The sequence below is a fragment of the Bos javanicus genome, chromosome 4 (genome assembly GCF_032452875.1).
Source record: "Bos javanicus breed banteng chromosome 4, ARS-OSU_banteng_1.0, whole genome shotgun sequence".
Taxonomy (NCBI): Eukaryota; Metazoa; Chordata; class Mammalia; order Artiodactyla; family Bovidae; genus Bos; species Bos javanicus.
In genome coordinates this window covers 102,970,513-102,996,140 of record NC_083871.1, presented here as the reverse complement: position 1 = coordinate 102,996,140, position 25,628 = coordinate 102,970,513, and the positions used below count along the sequence as shown (strand labels likewise).

Below are 25,628 nucleotides of genomic sequence, written 5' to 3'. Positions count from 1 at the left end.
TGGTAAAGATTTAAGCCCCAAGAATGACTTAAATCTGGAATCTTGACTCATGGACTTACTTTGTAAAATTTCTCTTGATTTCTGCCTGCTTCTCCAGTCTTGACCCTTGGTGTTTCTCTCCGTGCCCCACTGGCTCTCTGTTACCCCCACCCCCTCCCCAGTTCTTGTGCAGTGGCCACGAGGAACGGCCCTGAGGCTCCTGAAGATGCCACGCCATCTCGGCCCTCCGTGCGTCGGCCCTCACCTGTAACATTCTTCCCTTCTTGAACCCTCTCTGCAGCCTGATGTCTCATTCCTCCTTCAGAACTCAGCGTGGTTGGCTCCTTTGCTGGTGGTCTTCCTCCCTGGCTCCCAGTCTGGAAGGTGCCCTTCCCTAGGTTCTGGAGGTGCTCTGACCTAGTACAGATTGTAACCCTGTCTTGTTAGCCTGTCTCCCTACTAGATTCTGAGCTCCTGAAAGGTAAGGACCCTGGCTTTTAACTCTGCATTCCCAGCCCTGGGCATCATGCCAAGAACAGAGAACCCAGGCCAGAATGTGTGCTAAATAAATAGAAACCAAAGCAGTGAAAATGAGCCTGGTTATTGATTTACAGCAGAAAAGCAGGTGCTCAGAGTTAGTGTGGTCTTGACTGCTTTGGCCGCTTGTTTTCTTGTACAAACTCCTGTAATTATAGTATCTCCCTGGAAGGGGGAGTGAGAGGACTCTTTGGTGTCTCTTCTTATAAGGGGCACTAATGCCATCATGAGAACTCTACTGTGACCCCATCTAACCCTAATATTTTCTTAAAAGGTTTTTTTGATATTAACCATTTTTAAAGTCTTTATTGAATTTGTTACAATATTGCTTGTTTTATGTTTTGGTATTTTGGCTGCAAGGCATGTGGGATCTTGGTTCCTCAATCAGGGATCGAACTTTTGGCCCTGGTTTTGGAAGGCAAACTCTTAACCACTGGACAACCAGAGAAGTCCCCCAATTCACTTCTTAAAGGCCCCATCTCCCAAGTACCATCCCTTGGGGGTTAGGGCTTTAATATATGAATTTGAATTCAGTACATATTAAATCGTATTAAACGTATTCTTTTGTGTTTCGCTTCTTTGGCATAAGATGTTCCTTCATGTTGCTGCCAGTAGCTATGGTTTGCTCACCTTCACTGGTGAATAATGTGCCATCATACACTTGTCCTCTTGATGGAAACTCCTCCAAAACTGCTGTAGATGACCGTAGGCAGGTAACCTAGGGTGTAGATGCCCATGTTCTCCACTTGGGAGCAGAGTTGCCAAATTGTAGGGTGTACAGATCCAGGATTACTGTATGAGAGTAATCTGCATTTGCCCAGTAAACCACGTGGTTGAGAGTGTTTCTCTTGTGTCTGGCAGAACTGTCTGAAGTGCTCTGGACAATGGTGATGCACATTGGCCTTCGCACGCGAGGCTGGGGAGGACTCGTTGGGGTCTTCATCATTTTTGCCGTGTTCGCTGTTCTGACGGTAGCCATCCTTCTGATCATGGAGGGCCTCTCTGCTTTCCTGCATGCCCTGAGGCTGCACTGGTATGACCTGCTTGTAGAGTAGACGCTCTCTCGGGAAAGAGGGTGGATGGGAGGGAGGGCTAGCTGACTGGGTTCAAATCCTGACCTGTTGTGTGACATTAGCAACTCCTGTGCCTTTTTGGAACCTTAATTTAGTCCCTTCTTGGTGTAATATCAAATGATGTCTTATATATACACACACACAGTGACTGCTCTAGAAGACATGTTAGTTCCCATTCACTCCTTTTAAATGTTCATTTGTTATTATAATTGGCTTCATAAGGGACACCCCAACTGTTGGTAAGATGACGGATTGGAAAGGCTCACAGAGGGAGATGCTGAGCGATTCTGGGCTCTCTGGCCCTTGTTGCTGAGTGTGGGAATTATACCAACAGAACAGGCAAATAGTTCTTGGAAAAGGGAAACTCAAGGAGGGTACCCCCCAGGAGGAAGGCTCTCACTGGAGGCCCTTGACATGCATAGATGTGTCCAGAGGCCATTGGCCATCACTGGACTGACGAATATGCAAACATTTGCTTAGGCTTCTGTTTCTCTCCCGGGTCACTTTTCAGCCAAGAATTTTGGGTGTGTCTTCTCTACTGAAGCATCAGGTTTCCCATACGTCCTGGCCAGACTCTCAGCTTCACTGAGGCTTCCTCCCTCCATCTGTGGCCACTGTTCATAAAGAAAAGGTTTTCCATCTCACCTGTTGATTTGAGAGAATCATAGCCTTCCCTGCCTGAGGCTATAGCATTATATTTACCCATGTCATTAAAGAAATGAACTCTGCAACATAATAACACAGAAGTGACCATTTGTGGTATCTGTTATGTAAGTTATAAAAGTGTAAGTCAAAGCTCTGGTGGTTCTGCAGTTATGTAAGCCCCACAGTTTAAGATTAGGATAGAAGCAAACCGCCTGTACCACATGGTGGTACGTTGTCCCATGACCATCTCTTCAGACAGTGCTGCCCAGAAAGGACTTCCCTGGTGGTTGGGGATCTGGGGGAGGTTGTGCTGTGGTCCCTGAGGTCACTAGTAAAGGTCTGGAGAAAATGGGGGGCGGAGAAGGTGTCAGGGGGAGGCAAGAGAAGGGTTTGAAAATAAAGCCCCGAAACCCCAGGATTCCTATGGTGGCTGCCAGGGGTGCCTTCCTCGCCTGGGGCTTGATTTTACACTCTTTCCGCTTCTCCCTTCCGGCTGCCAGCCTCTCATTTCTGTGTTCGATTCCCCTTCTCCTTGCCCCCAACAACAGGGTGGAGTTCCAAAACAAGTTCTACACCGGGGCTGGTTACAAGTTCTCTCCATTCTCCTTCAAACAAATCCTGGATGGGACAGCTGAGGAGTAGCTGCACGTCTGGAGGCTGTGGCCACCTGTCTGGCCACCTCCTGTTCCAGTCTCTGTGCCGATGAAAGAAGTTTCGTCTTGTCTTTAAAGTCAGCCTGCGCAAGGCCATCAATGGAATGATTGTTCTCACTAACTGGAGGCAGGAAGCCCTGTATTATTTATCTGTAAGCCCTGGGATTTGATATGACTTCACCATGTCATAGAGAAACTACACGGGCAAGTCATTTCAACCTGGAGCCTGTTGTCAAATACTAAAATGATTGCAATGAGGGGAGTGGGAGTGCCAAACTCATGTTTTCATGTAATTAAACTTTTGGGGCATTCACTCTTTCTTTAAGATTTTTTTTTAAAGAAAACTATTCTGTAAAATTGAGTACTGATAATGATAGGCCAAAGCTAAACAATAGAGTTATACAAACAAATCCTAGGGAAGGATTATGTTTTTTTTTTTTAATTCCTCATTTCCTCCTTCCTCAAACACCTTCTTTTCCTTGTCTGGGGCTAAACTTTACAGGATTAGGAACTTTCTCATGAATTTTCACTCCAGGTGAGGAAGAACAGGTAATATTCTCTGCTGAGAGGGAGGGCTGGCCCCAGTGTGGCTCTCTGAATCATTAAATCCTGTGGAATGAAGTGTGACAATCTTCAACAGTGATTTTGTTTATTCTCAATGCGCATTATGCTGGGGTAACTGGGGAAAGGGATCCACAGGCTTCAGCAGGTTCTGGAAAATGGCTTGCAGGGAAGGAGATGGCCGGACAGCCTGTCCTGATGCTTTCTGGGTCAGTTGGCCCCAGAGTCATTTCTTAGGCACCCACATTGGCAAACTTCTGAGAGCCAGGTGTAGAATAACATGTGTTCTGTCAACTAGTCTGAAGGGCCTTTATCCAGGTTCATTACCGTCTTTATGGTAACTATGGGGCTCTCAGGTAACTCAGTGGTAAAGAATCCACCTGCGAATGCAGCAGATGCAGGAGATGTGACCCCTGGGTTGGAAGATCTACTGGAGAAAATGCCAACCTGCTCCAGTATTCTTGCTTAGAGAATCCCATGGACAGAGGAGCCTTGAGGGCTACCATCCACGGGGTCACAAACAGTCAGACACGACCGAGCACATGGTAACTCTATGGGTAGAGTTAAGTGTCATTAACAATGGTGTCATGCTTTATAGTTTACAGAGCACTTTTACATAGCCTCTAACTCATAATCAGATTTCAGAGGATCTGACCAAACGCAAAATCGTCTTTTGGACAGATCTTTTTTTTTTAAGCTCCCATAGGCCTCTCTGCACTGTGGGGTTGACTGGTGCTCATGGACATGTCCATGTCACCTTCCACGTCAAGTGTCACGACTTGTCCAGCACAATTTAAGGCACAGTTAGGTGCTCAACAAGGATTACTTTAGTGATTAAAACAGGCTGAGCCCAGGCATAATAGTTGGAGTCAGAAGATGTGTATCTGAGTTCCCACTTTGGTACTTCATCAGGTGTGCGCTTGGGCAGGAAATGGAGTTGTTCCTCTCATTGCCAAACTGTAAATAGCACTCTCCACCCCGGGGTTGGGGAGGGAGGTGCGGTCATGGAGCAGCAGGTACGGACGAGGTGTTCGGCCAATGGCACCGGTGGAAGGAGAGGACAGACTGAAGCTGGGTGTAAGTGGCAGTTGTAAGTCCATAAGTCCCCATGCTGCCAAGGTCACCAGATGGCTTCAAGGTTCTCAGTTCATCACTCTTCTCAATGGCTATCTAAAAATCTATGATGCGTAGGTGAATCACAGTCTTTTGCCCTGTATTCTAAACAGTGATGACTGTGAGAACAGGCGTGAAGGAGCAAAGCTGTCTCTTCTGCCCCTTGCCTGGACCCCTGCTCTTTCAGAAATTCGCAGTCTCCCTGGGATCGACATAACAGTTTCCTCCAAGGATTGGCAGTCTCTTTCTCAATGAGAGATGTAATTTCCTCTTTAAAAAGGGATTGGGTGAAGGGCTGCTGAGAAGAGGGTGTGACCTGAATGTCACTCATTAGCCCAGGACGCAGGGTTGTTCTTCAAAGAATCTGTTCACGGAACTGAGCCAAAAGGAGGAGAGAAGATCTGAGAACCGGGCTTCTTGGAAAGGGAAGTCCAGAAGCCCGCAAGAGGCCATGCATGGTCCAGCTTCTGTGTAAGACTTGGGTGCAGTAAGGTAGAGAAAAAGAGCTCGAAACAGGAAAGTTTTCCAGGAAGTATACAGAGGTAAGAAACTCTGACGGGCAACATAGTTCTGGGTTTTTTCCTGCTCTGGGGGTGCTTAGGGAATTTGACCATTAGTGCTTGGCTGAATACAGATGAAGTATAACAATTCTTGCTCTTCTTACTGATGATATTGCCAAACAAATTACATCACACACACACAAGTTCAGTTTTTTTTTCTTTTTTTAATTTTATTTTTAAACTTTACAGTATTGTATTAGTTTTGCTAAAACTAATATCAAAATGAATCCGCCACAGGTATACTCGTGCTCCCCATCCTGAACCCTCCTCCCTCCTCCCTCCCCATACCCTCCCTCTGGGTCGTCCCAGTGCACCAGCCCCAAGCATCCAGTATCTTGCATCGGACCTGGACTGGTGACTCGTTTCATACATAATATTATACATGTTTCAATGCCATTCTCCCAAATCTCCCCACCCTCTCCCTCTCCCTCTCCCACAGAGTCCATAAGACTGATCTATACACCAGTCTCTTTTGCTGTCTCATACACAGGGTTACAAGTTCAGTTTTTAAAAGCTCTACATGGCCCAATCATCTCTGGCTAAAAAATTAAGCACAGCAAAATGCAATAGAATAAAATGTCCATTAATGAAACCTGAACTCCTTCTGAGTCCTGGAGTTTCACAGTGAATCCCTAATGTGTCAGTTCTTTGAAGGCGGGCAATGATTACTTTCCACTGAAAATTTTCAGGAGTGATAGTGAAGGATGTGGAGCGTCTTCCCCCACGTTAATCCATATTCTTTTGAATTGGTCTGACAGGTTGCCCATCCACCATGCATCCACCAGTCCCTCCATCCATCACTCCATCTCTCCCTCTATCCATCCATCTGTCCAACCTCTTTCTAGGCTAGAAGGGATTTAGAATGATTTAGGGAGCCGAAGAACAGAAAATGCCAACTCAGCTCTTCCAAAGTTCCATTTCAGCATTAAGATTACAAGCTCTATCTCTCAGTAACATTTCTCACTCATATCCATCTCTGAAGCATTTTGTCCTGTTTATGAAAGCTTATTTTATGAAACTGTGGCAGAAACTCAAGAAAACAGAGAATACTTTCCTTATCTGTTAACTTCAAGTTAATATTTGAGTGTCCTCTTAATGACTTGGAGTGTAAGCCCCTTTATAATTCACAAATGTGAATACCAAAATCCTAAAAATATCCTATCAACACCCCTGTGCCCCCCGCCCCCCACCAGCATGTCCCCACCAAAGGAATCTTGCTGTTGAAGGCCTTGTATAACTTACCAGGGCAGGAATGAGGACTTTTTCTGTTGCAGGTAGTTGGTATATATATATATATATATATTTTTTTTTTTTCCCCCCCCCACCCTTTAGCAACCTCCACTGATGTAGAGAATGCATCTGAGTCTTGACCATCTTCAAGGGTTGGTCTTGCATTTGAGCCAAGACGTCTTCAAGACAGACTGATATTACAGTCGGTGAAACTGAACAGCTTCACTCCTTTGAGTGAGTCACACAGGACTGCCCGCTTTTTTGTCCAGCATCTTACCCCTGCAGCAGCTAGTTTCTTCCGTATTCAAAAGATCTTTCTTTCTGTAAAATACACTGATTTTACAACTGAAAGCAATGTACAACAAGATCATTTTTAGTGAAAATTAATCCATTTTGTTTTGCTCTTCGTAAGCATAAGGTGATTGAAAGGGGTGGATGTTGTGTTAAATATCTGATTGGAGTTTTTGGGGTCTTATTTTCCAATAGGCATATGGCACATGTGAGGTCTTCCTAACACCACTTAAGTTGACTCCTGAAGTGCAATCAATCTATTTTAGGAAGCAAGCTACCCCTCCCTTCCAATTTGGATAGTCTTTCATTTGAGTCCTAGGTGTTCTCTTATTGGCTGAATATTAGAAATAATTGCCTTTGGAGAAATACATATTTGATAACTCTGTAGATGCTTAACTTACCCTGAGTGTATCTGACTTGTGACTGTGGTGAAATTTTAGAAATTTTGTTGATACTTTGATGAGAAACAGTACCAGCATGAGTGCTTGTGTTGCAGTGGGCACTGTGTCATATTACACAAGCATCATTTCATTTAATCCTCATAATGCACTTAAGAAACTTTATCAGCTAAAAATCACACATACCTGGCTAGTCTGAGTATACTGGTGTTTACAATTAATCATAGCTAATTACAGACTTCTTTATTCCTTCTCTACTCCACTGCTTCACTTGACTAGCCTAAAGAAAACACACAGACATACAAACAAAAAAGAGAGCTTTCTTTTATCCCCATGGAAAACACGTCTGGAGGTGAACAGTTCAAAGCTGTAGAAGAGCTCCGCGTCATGGTCGTCAGGTCCCAGGCTCTTTTCTAGCTTATGCTCAGACTTAGCTGAGAGTTTCCATCTTTCCAACTTCATATTTGTATCACCACCCATAATGGCTGCTGAAGCACCAACCATCATGTCTCTGTGACCCAGGGAGGAGACAGGGGCAAAAGAGGACTTTCTCAGAAGCCTTCCCCAGCAACCTCAACCTGTATCTCAGTGGCCAGCCCACAAGCAAGGTTCAGGGAAGACTTGTCACTGGGAGGGCAGCAGGCTGCTTCTGAAGATAGAGGGTATTATTTTTATTTTCAGACGAGGGAACAGAAGAGTTTCAGCCGCTATGTCACCATGGCTACTGACTTACTTTTCTCCCTCCCTGCTTCCTCTCACCCTTCCTTCTCCCTTCTTCCCTCCTTGTCACCTCTAATTCCTCTTCTCCCCTTTTCTTCCTTCTCTCCATCCCTTTCCCCTTCCCTTTCCTTCCCTCCTTTATCCTGCCTTTTCTTTCCTCCTTCCCCTTCTCTCCTTCTTCCCTCTCTCCCTCTTCTCTTCTTCCTTTCTTCCATCTTCCTATGTTTAATTTATGGCTTAGATGGTAAAGAATTCACCTGTGATGTGGGAGACGTGGGTTTGATCCCTGGGTTTGGAAGATCCCTGGAGGAGGGCATGGCAACTCACTACAATATTCTTGCCCAGATAATCCCCATGGGCAGAGGAGCCTGGTAGGCTACAGTCCATGGAGTCACAAAGAGTCAGATCTGACTGAGCGACTAAGCGCACACACACACACACACACACACACACACACACACACAGGATACCTAAAGATTTTAATTTCTATAACTTGGTTAGTTACTACAGAAGTGAACAATTTTCCAGTTTTATTTGCAATTTCTCTTGGGAATTGCCTGGTTATATAATGTGCTCATTATTCCACTTGGATCTTAACATTCTTTTTCTTGAATTTATGGTTTATATCAACTACAGACCTATATATATATATATATACTACCTATATAATGGCTCTTCTTGTTCTTTTAATTTTTGAAATTATGCTAAAAAATATACATAAAATTTACCTTTGCAGCAATTATAAAGCGAACAGTTCAGTGGCATTTAGTTTTATAATTTGGTTACACAATATTGTGCAACCACCAGCACTAGCAGTGGGGGCTTTCTGTGCCCGGCCACCTTGTAGACTTGTGGCCAGTCAATGACTTGATTGTTTCCAGGTCGAGAGCCTATCCTGACCCAAGAGGTCAAGGCCAGTGATGGAGGGCAGGTGGGGCTCATGGCGCAGGGGTCAGTGACTTAGGGAGCCCTATGACACGTCAACTGTGCATCTTCATTGGTTCATTTCTTCCAGAGTTTTCATGGTAACAGACATAGCCTTTCTAAAAATTAAATAATTCAGAAAAGTATAAAAGGAAGTAAGAAAAAGCCACCCTAAGTTCTACCAGCCAGGTAATTCTTTCCTCACTTTTTCCTCTTGGCCAAATCCTCGTCCTTCTGATCTCAGTCCTTCAGGACTGGCTGCCCTAGGTCCCAGGACTGGGCAGAGCAGGGCCTCCCTTACGTTGCCAGAGCAACCTCTGCCTACCACCCCTGGGCCACGTGGCTCCCACGTGAATACTTGACTTTATCCCCCGTTTGTAAGTACTTTGGGGACAGGAACCCTTTTCACTATATTTTATTGTCTGATACATGGTGGTGTTCAATAAATATTTGTTGAAAGACAAAACACAGTTTCAGACATATCTCCTGAAATTTCTATGTAAGTACATATTTAAATGAAATTTTATGAACTGGGATCATTGAATATGTGCTTTAGGTACATATATTTTGGGAAATACTTTTTAGCACCAAATAGACTTTCACCTAAGAGCTTTTAAATGGCATTCTGTTATAAGAGTGTTTTGTAGTATAATTTGTTTGGTCACTCCTCGACAATCGGCGTTAAAATAACAGTGTGCTGCGTTTTCATACACGTTATCTTCATCTACCTTTTTGATTACCTCATTAGGATGAACCCGAGAAGTGAAACTGCTTAGTCAACATTCTTTCATCTTTGCCCACCTGCCTTCTGGGAAGGTTGTAGCCGTGTACTCTCCTATCAGTGTCAGTGCCTGTTTCACTTACCCTGGGTAGTGTTGTTTTTTGTTTATTCTGGTTGCACCGCACAGCATGTGGGATCTTAGTTCCCAACCAGAGATGGACCCTGCGCACCCTCCATTGGAAGCAGAGAGTCGTAACCAGTGGACCACCAGGGGAGTTCCTACACTGGGTATAATTGATCTTTTGTATTTTTTCAAATTCAATAGAGGAAAATGGTAACTTGTTTTAATTTGAGGGCATGGTTCTTGTCATATCATGGAAAGCAAATATTATGATTCTCTTCTTCAGTCAAGAAATAGATGAGGACTTTGCTGGCCATCCAGTGGCCAAGGCTCTGTGCTCCCAATGCAGGGGGTTCAGGTTTGATCCCTGGTCAGGGAACTAGATCCTACATGCCACAATGAAAGATCCCGTGTGCCGCAGTGAAGGTTGACGATCCAGTGCTGCAACTAAGACTTGGTGCAGCCGAATACATTAAAGAAAAGAAACATGAAATAAAAAATGTGAATCTCCTTTCCCGCGATCAGCTTTAATTCAAGAGATACTCTGAAGCAATTATCATGGACCTGACAGCTTTTGCCAGGCTGTGATGAATCACTTTGCTGATAAGAGAAGGGAAGTTTGTAGGGTGTTTATGACCCATGGAGCTACCTAATCGGTTAAAACAAACACGTTAAATTAAAACTCATCTACTTGGTAGTAAGTGGTAGATTTCCTGGGTTTCTCCTCCTGCCACTCAGTATTTTAGTGAGCAGACTCGCTGGAAGACTGCTTTATTACTCTTCTAAAAAGTAAACCTTTATGATTGTTGAAATTGTGAAACATGTTTAGATTGTTATGAGAAGTCATAAAACTTGACTGGCAGAGATTAAGTGTTGGTTGAAGATTGAATTTACTGTTAAGCATTTTAGTTGTAACTGAACTTAAGATGAACTTACTGGGATTTTTAAAAATTTTTTCCCCACCAGACCAAATTGTTTTATTATCTAACACTGTGCTGTGCTTAGTCTCTCAGTCACATCCGACTCTTTGCAACCCTATGTATTGTAGCCTGCCAGACTCCTCTGTCCATGGGGATTCTCCAGGCAAGAATACTGGAGTGGGTTGCCATGCCCTCCTCCAGGGGATCGTCCCAACCCAGGGATTGAACCCAGGTCTCCCACATTGCAGGTAGATTCTTTACTGTCTGATCCACTCTAACACTGTTAGTGGCCATACTCACTTTCAGTTTTTAAGTCCGCTGTCATGATATGCATGGCTGTTCTTTAGAGGAAAAAAATTGGATATAATTGACATATAATAAAGTTCACCATTTTAGAGTATATATAATGCAGTGATTTTTAGTATAGTCACACGTTTGTAAAGCCATCACCACCATCTAATTCTCACTGAGTAATCTCATTGTCATATTTTGGTTAAGTTAGTACTTCATTTCATCTGGAAACATGATATTCAGTCATAGCTAATTTTTAATGTGTACTGAAGTCCTTTTGATAATTAACCAAAGGCGATTTTTTCTCAAAAGTTTTTTAAAAGTTACCAGGTAAAGAACACCTCTCCAAAAGGTATTTGGACAACATTTGGAAAGAGAGCATTAGGAATTTCTGGAACATTCCATCTTTGTGAATTTCAGCCTCTCAGACGGTCCAAGAGACCAATTATTTTTACGTTTTCCACTCTGTGAAAATAACAGCCTTTTGTACTTTTCATGATCTCCTTTGGGAGAGAGGATTTCGTGAACTCATTTCTGAGCATTATTGATTTCTCTTCCATCTGGAATATTTGTGTGTCTGTGACAGAGTTTTAAGGAAACAAATAATATCTATTTTATAGTATGGTTTTTATGTGTATCTTTGGTGTCCCCAGCTAGATTAAAAGCTCCTTAGGGCAGGGAATGTGTCCGATGCTCCTACAAACCCTCCACAGGAGCCCACGCAAAGATACAGAGGTGGCACTTGGCAAACACTGATGACCTTGACTTGCTTCTCTGCAACTGCTCTGCAGCTATTTATGTTCTGGGAAAAGGGGATCTTTGAGTTCTGCTTTTGCTACTTACTAGTGGTCTGATATTGGAAAAGTTACATACAAATCTCGGAACCTCCTTTTTGAAACTATTTATTTTGAAAAATGTTACACATCTGCAAAAGCAGAGGACAGTCAAACCCCAGTGTACCCACTACCCTCCTTAAATAATTGTTACTATAAGGCCATTCTTTTTTCATTTACACGTCCATCCCCTTCTGCACTCTATTCCTAACCCACCATTGAATTATTTTAAAACAAATCCCAAACATTGTTGTATCTAAATATTTCAGCATCTATCTCTAAAATATAAGGATTTTTTCTACCATAGCCATAATGTCATTGTCCCAGCTAATGATGTCCTCAGTAATTCTTTAATATCAAACTTCCAAACTTAAATTTCCCTGATTTTCTGTCATCTTTGTCATCTCATTCTCTTGTTGTTGTTTTATAATTGATTTGTTTGACTGAAGATCCAGGCAAATTAACTCATTTATTTGGTTGGTTTGTCTCTTTTCTGTTAGTCTGTAGGTTCTCCTCTCCTCTTTTTTTCTTTCCATTTATTTACTGAAGAAGTTGGGTCATTAACCTGTAGAACTTCTGGCATTTTGGATTTTTCTTTTTGCATCCACGTTGTGTAGTTTAGCATCGTTTCTTCATTCTCTGTATAAAATGGTGTGTGGGTGTTAGTCGCTCAGTCGTGTCCGACTCCTTGCGACCCCATTGACTGTAGCCTGCCAGGCTCCTCTGTCCATGAACTTCTCCAGGCAAGAATCCTGGAGTGGATTGCCATACTCTTCTCCAGGGGATCTTCCCGAGCCAGGGATCAAACTTTGCTCTCCTGTATCGCAGGCAGATTCTTTACCATTTGAGCTGCAAGGAAGTCCTGTACTTCTGAGCTACAGAAGTATAAAATGGTAGGTAGAGCTAGGAGCTCAATCAGACTCACGTTCAGTTTCTTCTTAGGAGACTACATCACAGCTGATGTTGTGTATCCTCCCTTGTGCCTCTCATCAGGAGCCACGTTGCCTCTGATCATCTTCAGTGGCATGAAGGGCCAATGTCAATGGGGTCACGGGTGTTATCAGTCTTATCTATTTGAATAAAGTTCTCTATCAGCTTTTTACCTAGTTTATCAGCCATTGATGATCATTACCTGGATCCTTTATTTTGTTAGGAGTTGCAAAATCATGAACTTTAATTCCATCCTTCTTTCTGTATGTTTTAGCTGAAATGAAAGAATACTTTTCTTTCACAGACTGTTTGGTTACTCTAAAATACAGACAATTTGTACAAGAAAGGCAAGATACTTACTAGTTTTCAGAATGAGTTGTTTTCTTAGTGTTCTCCAAAGATGATCAGTGAGATTACAATTTTAGTAATCCTATGAACAATGGATTTTTATATCTTTGGGCTTTAATTCTTTGCAGCAATTTTTCTTCTTTATATGTATATATATGTGTGTATATGTGTATATATATATGTGTGTGTGTTTATAATACATAATGAATTCATGGATATTTCCAATTCAAAATTAGAAAGTAAAGTGTTCACATAACTTTTGATTTTTGTATATTCTTTCTCTTACACTGAAATCTTGGTTCCTAATAATAGTAACATAATTGCTTTAAGCTACAATATGTACTTGTGTCAAAATAATGATACCAACATTATTGCTAACAGTATAATTAGTGAGAATAGATTAGGGTGTCTGTTTATCCTACCAGGGCTGTAGAATGAAATTACTATTATAAACCTATTTAAAATTTTTCCCCACTAATTTCAGCTTTCCTTGTTTTATTCTTGTTTTAATGTTTAGGGTTAATTTTTCTTTTTTTTTTAAGGATTAAATATCCCAGGTGGGAGGGATAAAAAGAAACTTTATGGGTTTCTGTCAGAATTAAATGAAAATAAGGTGAGAAAGCACGCTGTAATACCTGATTATACTGTAAACCATAGCATTTATGGAGAGTAAAGCATTGGCTATTGTGATTATCTCTCTGTAGCACAGCCCACCCTCATTCCCAGTCAGAGAACACTATTGGTTAAACTGTCAAGAGCTCACCTGGCCCCGACTCAGGTTGATTACTAACCATTAGAACTCAATTCTTCCATTTGGCCATTCAACCTTCTCCATGATTTAACTTCTCCATGTTGCAGGTTTTCCACTTGTAAAATGGTGATAAATTACAATACCTACTGTACTGATTTTCTGTGAAGAGTAGAGGAGAATATGCACTCGATTTTCTTTCTTTCCTTCTTCCTTCCCCAGTTTCCTGCATCTTCCCTCTCCTGTCTCCTGTAGGACAGCTGTGTGGGGAATCCAAACCGTTTGAAAGATGACAGCCAAGCAGACAGAGCCAGTCACTATCGTTAGCCTTCGGGAGCTGAACCTAGGGACCCCAGAGCCACAGCCGAGAGGTAAGGGGACCATAGAAGTCTCTGGTCCTCAAGTTACTGTTGAATTCCCTCTCTTCTCTGTATTTACTATTTTTATAGCAACAAATTGGTTTTCCAACATCCTCCAGAGTGAGTGATAATCCATACACATTGCCTCCCCACAGGGGCTGTTCCTTTCATTCTGTTTTTCCTTGTTAGAGTCCAAGACATTCACCGTGGAAGAAGCCGTGGAGACCATCGGATTCGGACGTTTCCACATTGCCCTGTTTCTGATCATGGGCAGCACAGGGGTGAGTGCTTAGAGCTGATTTATAGTTGGATATAGGAGTGTGTATCTGTTAATCCCAGACTTCTAATTTATCCCTTTCCTGCCCTTTCCCTTCTGGTAACCATAAGTTTATTTTCTATGTCATGAGTCTATTTCTGTCTTGTAAATAAGTTCATTTGTCAATACTCATTTTTTTTAAAAAAGGTTTAAATTGAAACACTGAAAAGAGAGGAGAAACCTATGGTATCATTCTAAGTCAAATTAGATGCATGGTTCTCAACATTTTATGCATAACTGTCACCTGGATACCTGCTGTAATTATAGATTCACCGACCCTGTAACTGGCACCCCTGAAGGTTTGTTGGTGCCACTGAAGGTAGCTGGAGTTCAGGGCCCCACGTGTCTGGGATGTGTGTGTAACAGCAGCACGACAGTCTCAGTCCATGACAAGGACTCCTAGGTCTCAGGCGTCTCTAAGGTCTTCTGAGATCTTCTTTTGCAGTGCCGCTCCTTCATGACTGCCCCTAGCTTCTGGCTGGTCCTTCTCCCATACGGCTATTAAATCAGAGTGGGACAGAGCCTTATCCCTTATTGACTTATTTCCTTCTAAGACTCCTGAGAGGAGTGGAGTCCAGGTTAATACTTACCTAACTGCTCTCTTTGGTAAGTTTAATACCTAAGTTTTCTTCTGAGATCATCAGGCCACCTCTTACACATGATACTTTTTGGACTAAAACATACCAACTATTTGAATTCTAAACATGACTATAATACTCTCCAAGGAGAGAGATGAGCCATTATGATATATTTCAAATTCCTGCATATTAGCTAACATTAGCCATGCCTGTTTCATCCCAGACCTTCGAGTTACACAAATACAAGAAGTACCATAATAAACACCCCATACAAATATCCTGTTATTATTCATAGAATGTATCTCCAACAAATGCATCTTTCCCTCCCTATAATTTCCCTTTTTTCCCTTAATGTCCTTTGGTCCCTGTCAATCATATCATTATTCATCTCTTCCTCCAGGCAGAAAACCTCAGAATGATCTTGGAATCTTCCTTGTTCATTATTGCATTGAATTTCTATAATCTAACATCTACTTCTTCCTTTCCCTGGGAGATCAGCTCATCCTGGAATGAATTACAAGATATGGACAGAGGAAGATATTTCTTTCAATAGAAAATATAAATATTTAGTAACACATCTTACACTAATTTTACTAAGCAGTCATTCTTTCCCGATGATGAGCTCTTACTGTTTTGTATTCATTGCTTATTTTCTAACTTTCATGAATCTTGCCTCCCCATTGCAGCCTCTTGAAATCAGGGACTATTTCAACAATCCATTTGCAAAGGATATGCCCTGAGATCTTAAGGATGGCAAGTATAGGACAGCAATGTTGGGTTGACGTGGATGCTGCTGAATAACCTGGGTCATCTGCCAACTAAATGGCCCCCACACAACACCCTCATTGTGTTAAATGCAAAAACATGAAATATCACAAGGGAATACATGTCATAAATCTTGAGGGACCCTCTCAAAATTGTTCAAACCATGAATGTTACATCCATGAAAGCCAAAGTTGTTCTGTGCTTCTTTATCCAACTAGCAGGGCTGAGTGGGTATATAATAGGTCGATCCTCCCTAAGTGGGGGACAGGAAGGAGGAGGTTAGGACTAGAAGGATGACAGGCAGACATGGGAGGCAGTGACAACAGGCTAGCACTTTGACACAGTGTTTTCCTTCCTTCTTTTTGAGGTTGCCGAGGCCATGGAGATCATGTTAATAGCGGTTGTGTCTCCTGCCATCCGCTGTGAATGGCAGCTGGAGAACTGGCAGGTGGCACTAGTGACCACGGTGAGTGCCCACTTCCTGTACTGAGAATGAGGCAACTGAGGACCTGGGGTTTCCGCTCCCCTTCCTCATCCCCCTGGCGGAGGGCCACGGAATCCCTCTCCACCTGCTGTTTTGGTTCCCAAACTAGCATTTGAGGCCTTTCTCCCTTTTCTCTTTTCCTCTAGGGAGATAACCTTGAACTGCTCATTTTCCAGACCCTAGCAGGAGCCCGGAAGAGACACAAATCAGAGAAAGTGAGCTTTAGCCAAATTTGGGGATTCACAAACTGATATGAGTTAAAAAAAAAAATCAAGTGGCTGACCTAGAGTTGACATTAAAAGAGATATATATTTGACAAGGAAGGCCATTAGAAGAAGAGTAAAAGGGAGCGGGGGGGCTTCCCTAGTGGCTCAGATGGTATAGAATCTGCCTGCCCATGAAGAAGACATGAGCTTGATCCCTGGGTTGGGAAGATTACCTGGAGAAGGGAATGTCTACCTACCTGAGTATTTTTGTCTGGGAAAATTGTAGGACAGAGGAGCCTGGCAGGCTACAGCCCATAAAGTTGCAAAAGACATGACATCACAACTGAATAACAACAACCAAAAGGGAGCACAATATGTGACCCCAAAGTATACTGCTTTGGCCTGTGGATTATTTTGAACTGAAGACACTTGAGACCAAGCAGACTCAAGAGAAACTTTTACATTTCCCTTAACTACATAAAAGAATTTAGATAGGGAGCCTGGCTCAGAGATAGAGAGAGTTATTGCCAGAGATAACTTTCATCTGAGTGACCTATCCATGTGGCAGCACAGACATCTAATTACCAGACATCTGTTCTTCTCATTGTCCTATGAATGACCCTCCTCTCCTTTGAAGTCCCAGGGGCCTTCCTGTTCCTCAGCTCAAAGTGGCATATAAGCCTCAACTGTCCAATGTGCCCTTGGGTCTTATATTTTATGGGATTCTTGTATGAACAAAATTAAACTTGCTTTTCTCCTCTCAGTCTGTCTTGCATGCTAAGTTGCTTCAGTTGTGTCCAGCTCTTTGCCACCATATGGACTATAGCCCACCAGGCTCCTCTGTCCATGGGATTCTCTAGACAAGAATACTGCAGTGGAAAAAAGAAAAAAAAGTCCTGGAATGGGTTGCCATGCCCTCCTCCAGGGGATCTTTCCGACTCAGGGACCAAACCTGTGTCTCTTACATCTCCTGCATTGGCAAGTGGGTTCTTTATCACTAGCACCACCTGGGGAGCCCCTCAATGTGTCAGTTTATCTTAAATCAATTTAATTATTAGACCAGCCAAAGAGTATAGAAGGGTGGAGGGAAAATTTTAACACCCCAACAAGAGGCAGAAAATCTTGCCATCAACGATCATCATCTTTCAAAAAACAAAAAGGCCATGTGAATACCAATTATCAGAAAGAAAATTACTCCAGAGCAAGAGCTCTTCGTAGTTAATGAATTTGGATTTATGCAGACTGTGTCACATTGTGCTCATTTCTGTCATGTTGCTGAGGATTAGATTTTGTTATGGTATGGCATTCGTCCCAGGCGTGGCGTTGAAAACATTGGCTTTTCCCTCCTTCAGTCATGTCCTAGAGAGAACAGCGCACAGAAGAAAAGGATAGCTTTTGTTTTTCAAGTATAAATATGAATTTTTTTTATTAGTTCCCTGTGGAAGAGATGCTTTTTTTTTTTTTTTCTAGGACCCTGCTTCTACCTGGTGTCAATGGTTTCAGGTGTGGGAATCATCAGCCTCTGACATTTTAAAAAGGAGTCCAGGGAGAGTTTTGTGAAAGCCTATTTTTCAACTTCCAACCCCACCCACATTTCCAATCTTCTTTGTTTAGACGGATGAATGCTTAATGTGGTAAATTAGCATATTGTAAAAATGCCGCTTAGAGGATAACTTCTTCTCACCCCACCTCCAGATGGTGTTTTTTGGCTACATGGTGTTCAGCGTCCTCTTTGGCCTCTTGGCTGACAGATACGGCCGCTGGAAGGTAGGCTGGCTTTAAGGGTGATCTGGAATTTTCTTTGTGGTGACGTGACCACTGCTTTTCTTTTCTTGGTATTTATTTATTTGGCTGCAGCAGGTCTTGGTTGGGGCACACAGGATCTTTGATCTTTGTTGAAGTGTGTAGGGTCTTTAGCTGTGGTGTGTGAACTCTTAGTTGCATTGTATGGGATCTAGTTCCCTGACCCGGAATGAAACCAGGGCCCCCTGCATTGGGAGGTTGGAGTCTTAGCCACCTGACCTCCAGGGAAGTCCTACTGCTGCTCTTCTTTCACGGACGTTTTTCTATAAATACCCAAGTGAGAGAGTATGGAAATGTCCTTCTCTGACACCTTGTCTTTTTTGCTTTGTCATCTTTCCCCAAGATTTTTGTCCCCATAGCTGATCCCTGTAGTCCAGCTGTGCCGTGGATGGATGTGCGTAGTTAGAACACAGCAGATAACATGTGGGGACTGCGTGTATAAACATAAGCAGTTTCACATTGGTTAACTTGGGTATAGCTTTGAAACTAACCTACTTGCTTGATGTCATACATACTGAAATTCAACATCAAGACACAGAACTATGTTTTCTGATGATAAACCCAGACCTATCTATCTTGTCTGATTTTTGGTGGGGAAGACCTCTCTAGGTGTAAATACAAAGGAGGACAGTCATAGGCTTGGATGTGTGTTTCAAAGTGCACAAAATATCATAGATTTTGACAAGTGAATATGAAAACACAAGTTTTGCAAAAAAAAAAATGTAGAGAGCACAAAAGGCATTTTACAAAAGGAGACATACAAATTGTCAAGAAACCTTGAAAAGTGTTCAATCACAGGAGTTATCAGAAACAAAATTACATAGCGAGATATATGTATATACAATTTTTTTCATTGTCAAAGCCATATCAAACATCAGATCCATAAGGAATTTTTCTTTTTCTTGAAGAACACTGCAAGTGTCCAAACACCCTCATGTACAATTGATATAATTTTTCTGACATCAATTTGGCAGCATAAACCAAGAATCTTGAGAATACTCATTTTCCCTGACAGTTTGCCTTCCAGAAATCTATTCTATTTAGATCATCAGAGAACCCCAAAGATTTATGCACAGTGTCTCAGCTGATTTTAATGGAAAATATAAAACCATCTCAACAGTCAATATAGGGGAAAGGTTTGTGCATTTCATTATATTATGTGTGTTATGGTATGTCTTTTCACTGGAATATTTTGCAAATATTAAGGATATATTTTCCCTTAGAATCAGTGAAAATAGGGTAAAACTGTGTTAATAGTATTTTCTCTGGGTTGGAGAAGCAAAAGTGATTTTTATATCTTTTCTTTTTTCCATATCTTCTGCTATAAACTGTTATTATTCTTATAGTCACACAAAAAAGAAAATCCCTTAAAATTTCTCCTTAGACTCATTCTCCTTATATTCTCATACTCATATTTTGTTGTGGTCCTGCCATCCCTGTTTGCCGGGAGGGTGAGCTTTGCATCCTGATTTACACGTTCACTTTCCTGCCACCTATGAGGGTAGACACCTTGAACGAGTTTTGATGAATGGTCTAAACTTAGAATGTTGGGGCTTTCAGACAATAAAATGATATGGATTATATTTTCTGATGATTATAAGAGATTAGTGAGTTCTCTAAAGTTTAGCTCCACAGAGAAGCAAACATCTGGATAAAATTAAAAATCACCTTCAGAAGTTAAGTTTCTTTCTGCCCTTCCATGGGGGCAGATCCAATTAACGTCTCCTTTTGTTGCTTCAGATTTTGTTCATCTCGTTCCTGTGGGGAGCTTACTTCTCCTTGCTGACTTCATTCTCTCCATCGTACATCTGGTTTGTCTTCCTGAGGACCATGGTGGGCTGTGGCGTGTCTGGCCATTCACAAGGGTAAAGATTTTACCTAGAGGCCCCCTGAAGGAGATATTATGAACACCCATAGTCACATTCACTGTGGTTAAGAGACTAAGAGCATCAGTAAGTTGCAAATGTATAGACTTCACTTGTACTAATCTTTTTTGAGCTTTTTTTTTCCCTCTGGTGATGGCTGCTTATCCCACTGGAAGTTCTTTGCCCATGAAAATGATGTTTGATAGGGAGGCTAGCAGGGTTTTAGATTGAGGATGTGTTAATTTCCTTGTTCCTAAGGCTGATAAGCATTTTTTTTTAAGATAAATAATATTTTGTGAGACTAACTGCTAACAAAAAGTGCCATACAAAGTAGGTAACAAAAATGTCAATCCAAACATAGTTTTACTTCCTTCCAACCCAAATACAATTTCTTGAGAATTTCTGGGAGACTTTAGTTTGACCATAGGCTGCTATAACACTCAGGAATAACCATTTTAAAGGGCAATGGCCCTGTAACTGAAGACCATTGCAAAGTGAATTTGCAAAGCATGTAAGACATATTGAAACAGCTGGACTGCTGCTGGCTTTTTCTCTGCCCTCAGTTAGTTGTGTAATGTCTCATCATACAGGGTGTGAAAGTTGTTATACAAAATGTTCAACAACTTGGAAGCCTCCCTTTAACTAACAAGGCTCCTCCTCCTCTCTTGGGTGCCTTGCAGAAAGTTGCCCTTAGAATATATTCAGTTCAGTTCAGTTCAGTTCAGTCGCTCAGTCATGTATGACTCTTTGCGACCCCATGAATTGCCACACGCCAGGCCTCCCTGTCCATCACCAACTCCTGGAGTTCATTCAAACTCACATCCATCGAGTTGGTGATGCCATCCAGCCATCTCATCCTCTGTCGTCCCCTTCTCCTCCTGCCCCCAATCCCTCCCAGCATCAGAATCTTTTCCAATGAGTCAACTCTTCGCATGAGGTGGCCAAAGTACTGGAGTTTCAGCTTTAGCACCATTCCTTCCAAAGAAGACCCAGGACTGATCTTTTTAAGAATGGACTGGTTGGATCTCCTTGCAGTCCAAGGGACTCTCAAGAGTCTTCTCCAACACCACAGTTCAAAAGCATCAATTCTTTGGCGCTCAGCTTTCTTCACAGTCCAACTCTCACATCCATACATGACCACAGGAAAAACCATAGCCTTGACTGGACGGACCTTTGTTAGCAAAGTAATGTCTCTGCTTTTCAATACGCTATCTAGGTTGGTCATAACTTTCCTTCCAAAGAGTAAGCGTCTTTTAATTTCATGGCTGCAATCACCATCTGCAGTGATTTTGGAGCCCAAAAAGATAAAGTCTGACACTGTTTCCTCTGTTTCCCCATCTATTTCCCATGAAGTGATGGGACCAGATACCATGATCTTCGTTTTCTGAATGTTGAGCTTTAAGCCAACTTTTTCACTCTCCTCTTTCACTTTCATCAAGAGGCTTTTTAGTTTCTTTTCACTTAGGAGAAGTGAAAGCACCTAATTATTACCCTAATGGTTTAGAGAAAGAATTGTTCTTCCCTGGAGCATAAATTAAACATCACTCTGGCACCCTAATGGAGTTGAAGTAGAATTTGAAAACATCCCTAAGGAAGCAGCTCAATAAATACGTTGAAACTCCAAACCTTGGTTAATAACATCAACAGAGAAGAACAATTAGAAAATGGATGGGTTGGAAGTCCGTTTATTCTGCTGTTCAAAAAATTAATATGGACTTAATTAGAAACCTGTGCTTTGACTGTCGTCATTGGTTGGAAAAACTATTTACCTTCTCTTGGGTGTATTTTAATTTCCCACATATGTTTTAGAAAAGGGAATCAGGCCTGACAAAACATTTTGCCGGTGCTTCTTTCTCTTGGTGAAAGAAATAGGGCTAATATCTCTTAGATGGTAGAAGGCTTCAAATAACTTTGGGAATAAAAAATGTAAACAGAAGAGCACTTAGAAGTTTATTTTTTATGTTTTCTTTTATGGGTTAATGATTATATTTTGGTGTATCAATGCATAGGGAAAGATTCTGTTTCTCTTTACATACTCACTTAAATACAATACTGCTGACACCAAATGTGTGGAATTTTTTTTACACACCAACAAATCCTACAACATCAGCTGGGTGTCCTCCAACATCAGAACATCAACATTTAGTTCTGATCCTCACTAGGGTTAGTGTGGACCTGACAGGTTTAGGGCTTAGGCCCAAAACACTCCTTATTTGACTTATATGCTGAGTACATCATGTGAAATGCTGGGCTGGATGAAGCTCAAGTTGGAATCAAGATTGCCAGAAGAAATAGTGATAACCTCAGATAGGCAGATGACACCACCCTAATGGCAGAAAGTGAAGAGGAACTAAAGAGCCACTTGATGAAGGTGAGAGAGGAGAGTAAAAAAGCTGGCTTAAAACTCAGTATTCAAGAAATGAAGATCATGGCATCTGGTCCCATCACTTAATGGCAAATAGATGGGGAAACAGTGCAAACAGTGACAGACTTTATTTTCTTAACTTTCTTTATAGTCCAACTCTCACATCCATACATGACTACTGGAAAAACCATAGCTTTGACTAGACAGGCTTTTGTTGGCAAAGTAATGTCTCTGCTTTATAATATGCTGTCTAGGTTGGTCATAATTTTCCTTCCAAGGAGTAAGCGTCTTTTAATTTCATGGCTGAAGTCACCATCTGCAGCGATTTTGGAGCCTCCCAAAAGTCTGCAACTGTTTGCGCTGTTTCCCCATCTTTTTGCCATGAAGTGATGGGACCAGATGCCATGATCTTTGTTTTCTGAGTGTTGAGCTTTAAGCCAACTTTTTCACTCTCCTCTTTAATTTTCATCAAGAGGCTCTTTAGTTCTTCACCTTCTGCCATAAGGGTGGTGTCATCTGCATATCTGAGGTTATTGATATTTCTCTCAGCAATCTTGATTCCAGCTTGTGCTTCTTCCAGCCCAGCGTTTCTCATGATGTACTCTGCATATAAGTTAAATAAGCAGGATGACAATATATAGCTTTGACATACTCCTTTTCGTATTTAGAACCAGTCTGTTGTTCCATGTCCAGTTCTAACTGTTGCTTCCTGACCCACATACAGATTTCTCAAGAGGCAGGTCAGGTGGTCTGGTATTCCCATTTCTTCTTTTTTTTAATATAAATTTATTTATTTTAATTGGAAGCTAATTACTTTACAATATTGTATTGGTTTTGCAATACATCAACATGAATCCACCATGGGTGTACACATGTTCCCCATCCTGAACCTCCCTCCCACCTCCCTCCCCATACCATCCCTCTGGGTCATCCCAGTGCACCAGCCCTGAGCATCCCGTGCCATGCATTGAACCTGGACTGGCGATCTGTTTCACATATGATATTATACATGTTTCAATGCCATTCTCTCAAATCATCCCACCCTCTCCCTCTCCCACAGAGTCCAAAAGACTATTTTATAGATCTGTATCTCTTTTGCTGTCTCACATACAGGGTTACTATTCAGTTCAGTTCAGTTCAGTCACTCAGTTGTGTCCGACTCTGCGACCCCATGAATCGAAGCACGCCGGGCCTCCCTGTCCATCACCAACTCCTGGAGTTCACTGAGACTCACATCCATCGAGTCAGTGATGCCATCCAGCCATCTCATCCTCTGTCATCCCCTTCTCCTCCTGCCCCCAATCCCTCCCAGCATCAGAGTCTTTTCCAATGAGTCAGCTCTTCACCTGAGGTGGCCAAAGTACTGGAGTTTCAGCTTTAGCATCATTCCTTCCAAAGAAATCCCAGGGCTGATCTCCTTCAGAATAGACTGGTTGGATCTCCTTGTAGTCCAAGGGACTCTCAAGAGTCTTCTCCAACACCACAGTTCAAAAGAAACAATTCTTCGGCGCTCAGCTTTCTTCACAGTTCAACTCTCACATTATTACCATCTTTCTAAATTCCATATATATGCTTTAGTATACTGTATTGGCTATGGTTTTTCCTGTGGTCATGTATGGATTGTATGGGCAGTTCTATTCCAGTTTTTTAAGGAATCTCCACTGTTCTCCATAGTGGCTGTACTAGTTTGCATTCCCACCAACAGTGTAAGAGGGTTCCCTTTTCTCCACACTCTCTCCAGCATTTATTGCTTGTAGACTTTTGGATAGTAGCCATTCTGACTGGCATGAAATGGTACCTCATTGTGGTTTTGATTTGCATTTCTCTGATAATGAGTGATGTTGAGCATCTTTTCATGTGTTTTTTTAGCACCTGTATGTCTTTGGAGAAATGTCTGTTTAGTTCTTTGGCCCATTTTTTGATTGGGTCGTTTATTTTTCTGGAATTGAGCTGTAGGAGTTGCTTGTATATTTTTGAGATTAATTCTTTGTCAATTGCTTCATTTGCTATTATTTTCTCCCATTCTGAAGGCTGTCTTTTCATCTTGCTTATAGTTTCCTTTGTTGTACAGAAGCTTTTAGTTTTAATTAGGTCCCATTGTTTATTTTTGCTTTTACTTCCAATATTCTGGGAGGTGGGTCATAGAGGATCCTGCTGTGATGTATGTCGGAGAGGGTTTTGCCTATGTTCTCCTAGGAGTTTTATAGTTTCTGGTCTTATATTTAGATATTTAATCCATTTTGAGTTTGTTTTTGTGTATGGTGTTAGAAAGTGTTCTAGTTTAATTCTTTTACAAGTGGTTGACCAGTTTTCCCAGCACCACTTGTTAAAGAGATTGTCTTTTCTCCATTGTATAGTCTTGCTTCCTTTGTCAAAGATAAGGTGTCCATAGGTGTGTGGGTTTATCTCTGGGCTTTCTATTTTGTTCCATTGATCTATATTTCTGTCTTTGTGCCAGTACCATACTGTCTTGATGACTGTGGCTTTGTAGTATAGCCGGAAGTCAGGCAGGTTGATTCCTCCAGTTCCATTCTTCTTTCTCAAGATTGCTTTGGCTATTCGAGGTTTTTTGTATTTCCATACAAATTGTGAAATTACTTGTTCTAGCTCTGTGAAAAATACCGTTGGTAGCTTGATAGGGATTGCATTGAATCTATAGATTGCTTTGGGTAATATACTTATTTTCGCTATATTGATTCTTCTGATCCATGAACATGGTATATTTCTCCATCTATTAGTGTCCTCTTTGATTTCTTTCACCAGTGTTTTATAGTTTTATAGATATAGGTCTTGTTTCTTTAGGTAGATATATTCTTAGTATTTTATTCTTTTCGTTGTAATGGTGAATGGAATTATTTCCTTAATTTCTCTTTCTATTTTCTCATTATTAGTGTATAGGAATGCAAGGGATTTCTGTGTGTTGATTTTATATCCTGCAACTTTACTATATTCATTGATTAGTTCTAGTAATTTTCTGGTGGTGTCTTTAGGGTTTTCTACGTAGAGGATCATGTCATCTGCAAACAGTGAGAGTTTTACTTCTTTTCCAATTTGGATTCCTTTTATTTCTTTATCTGCTCTGATTGCTGTGGCCAAAACTTCCAAAACTATGTTGAATAGTAGTGGTGAAAGTGGGCACCCTTGTCTTGTTCCTGACTTTAAAGTGAAAGTGGAAGTGAAGTTGCTCAGTCGTGTCCTACTCTTTGCGACCCCATAGACTGTAGCCCGCCAGGCTCCTCCTCAGTCCATGGGATTCTCCACGCAAGAATACTGGAGTGGGTTGCCATTTCC

The 25,628-nt window shown here is 41.7% G+C and overlaps 2 protein-coding genes across 9 annotated transcripts in view; both read left to right on the top strand.

Annotated features, from left to right (window-relative positions):
- ATP6V0A4 (ATPase H+ transporting V0 subunit a4) overlaps positions 1-3,200 on the top strand; it is a 70,969-nt gene extending 67,769 nt beyond the window's left edge. For all 5 annotated transcript variants that reach the window (XM_061414840.1, XM_061414839.1, XM_061414843.1 and 2 more), the window contains 2 exons: positions 1,378-1,549; positions 2,783-3,200. In XM_061414840.1, the coding sequence (XP_061270824.1) occupies positions 1,378-1,549; positions 2,783-2,876 (266 nt within the window). In that variant the 3' untranslated portion in view covers positions 2,877-3,200. The remainder of the gene's footprint in view (positions 1-1,377; positions 1,550-2,782) is intronic.
- An 88-nt stretch (positions 3,201-3,288) lies between these two features.
- Positions 3,289-25,628, top strand: part of SVOPL (SVOP like) — a 134,316-nt gene continuing 111,976 nt past the window's right edge. For 3 of the 4 annotated variants that reach the window (XM_061414844.1, XM_061414847.1, XM_061414848.1), the window contains exons 1-6: positions 3,289-5,103; positions 13,852-13,967; positions 14,145-14,236; positions 15,982-16,080; positions 18,000-18,071; positions 19,848-19,972. In XM_061414844.1, the coding sequence (XP_061270828.1) occupies positions 13,886-13,967; positions 14,145-14,236; positions 15,982-16,080; positions 18,000-18,071; positions 19,848-19,972 (470 nt within the window). In that variant the 5' untranslated portion in view covers positions 3,289-5,103; positions 13,852-13,885. Of the gene's footprint in view, positions 5,104-6,453; positions 6,586-13,851; positions 13,968-14,144; positions 14,237-15,981; positions 16,081-17,999; positions 18,072-19,847; positions 19,973-25,628 lie in introns of all 4 variants that reach the window. The other variant, XM_061414846.1, reaches the window with a different exon arrangement.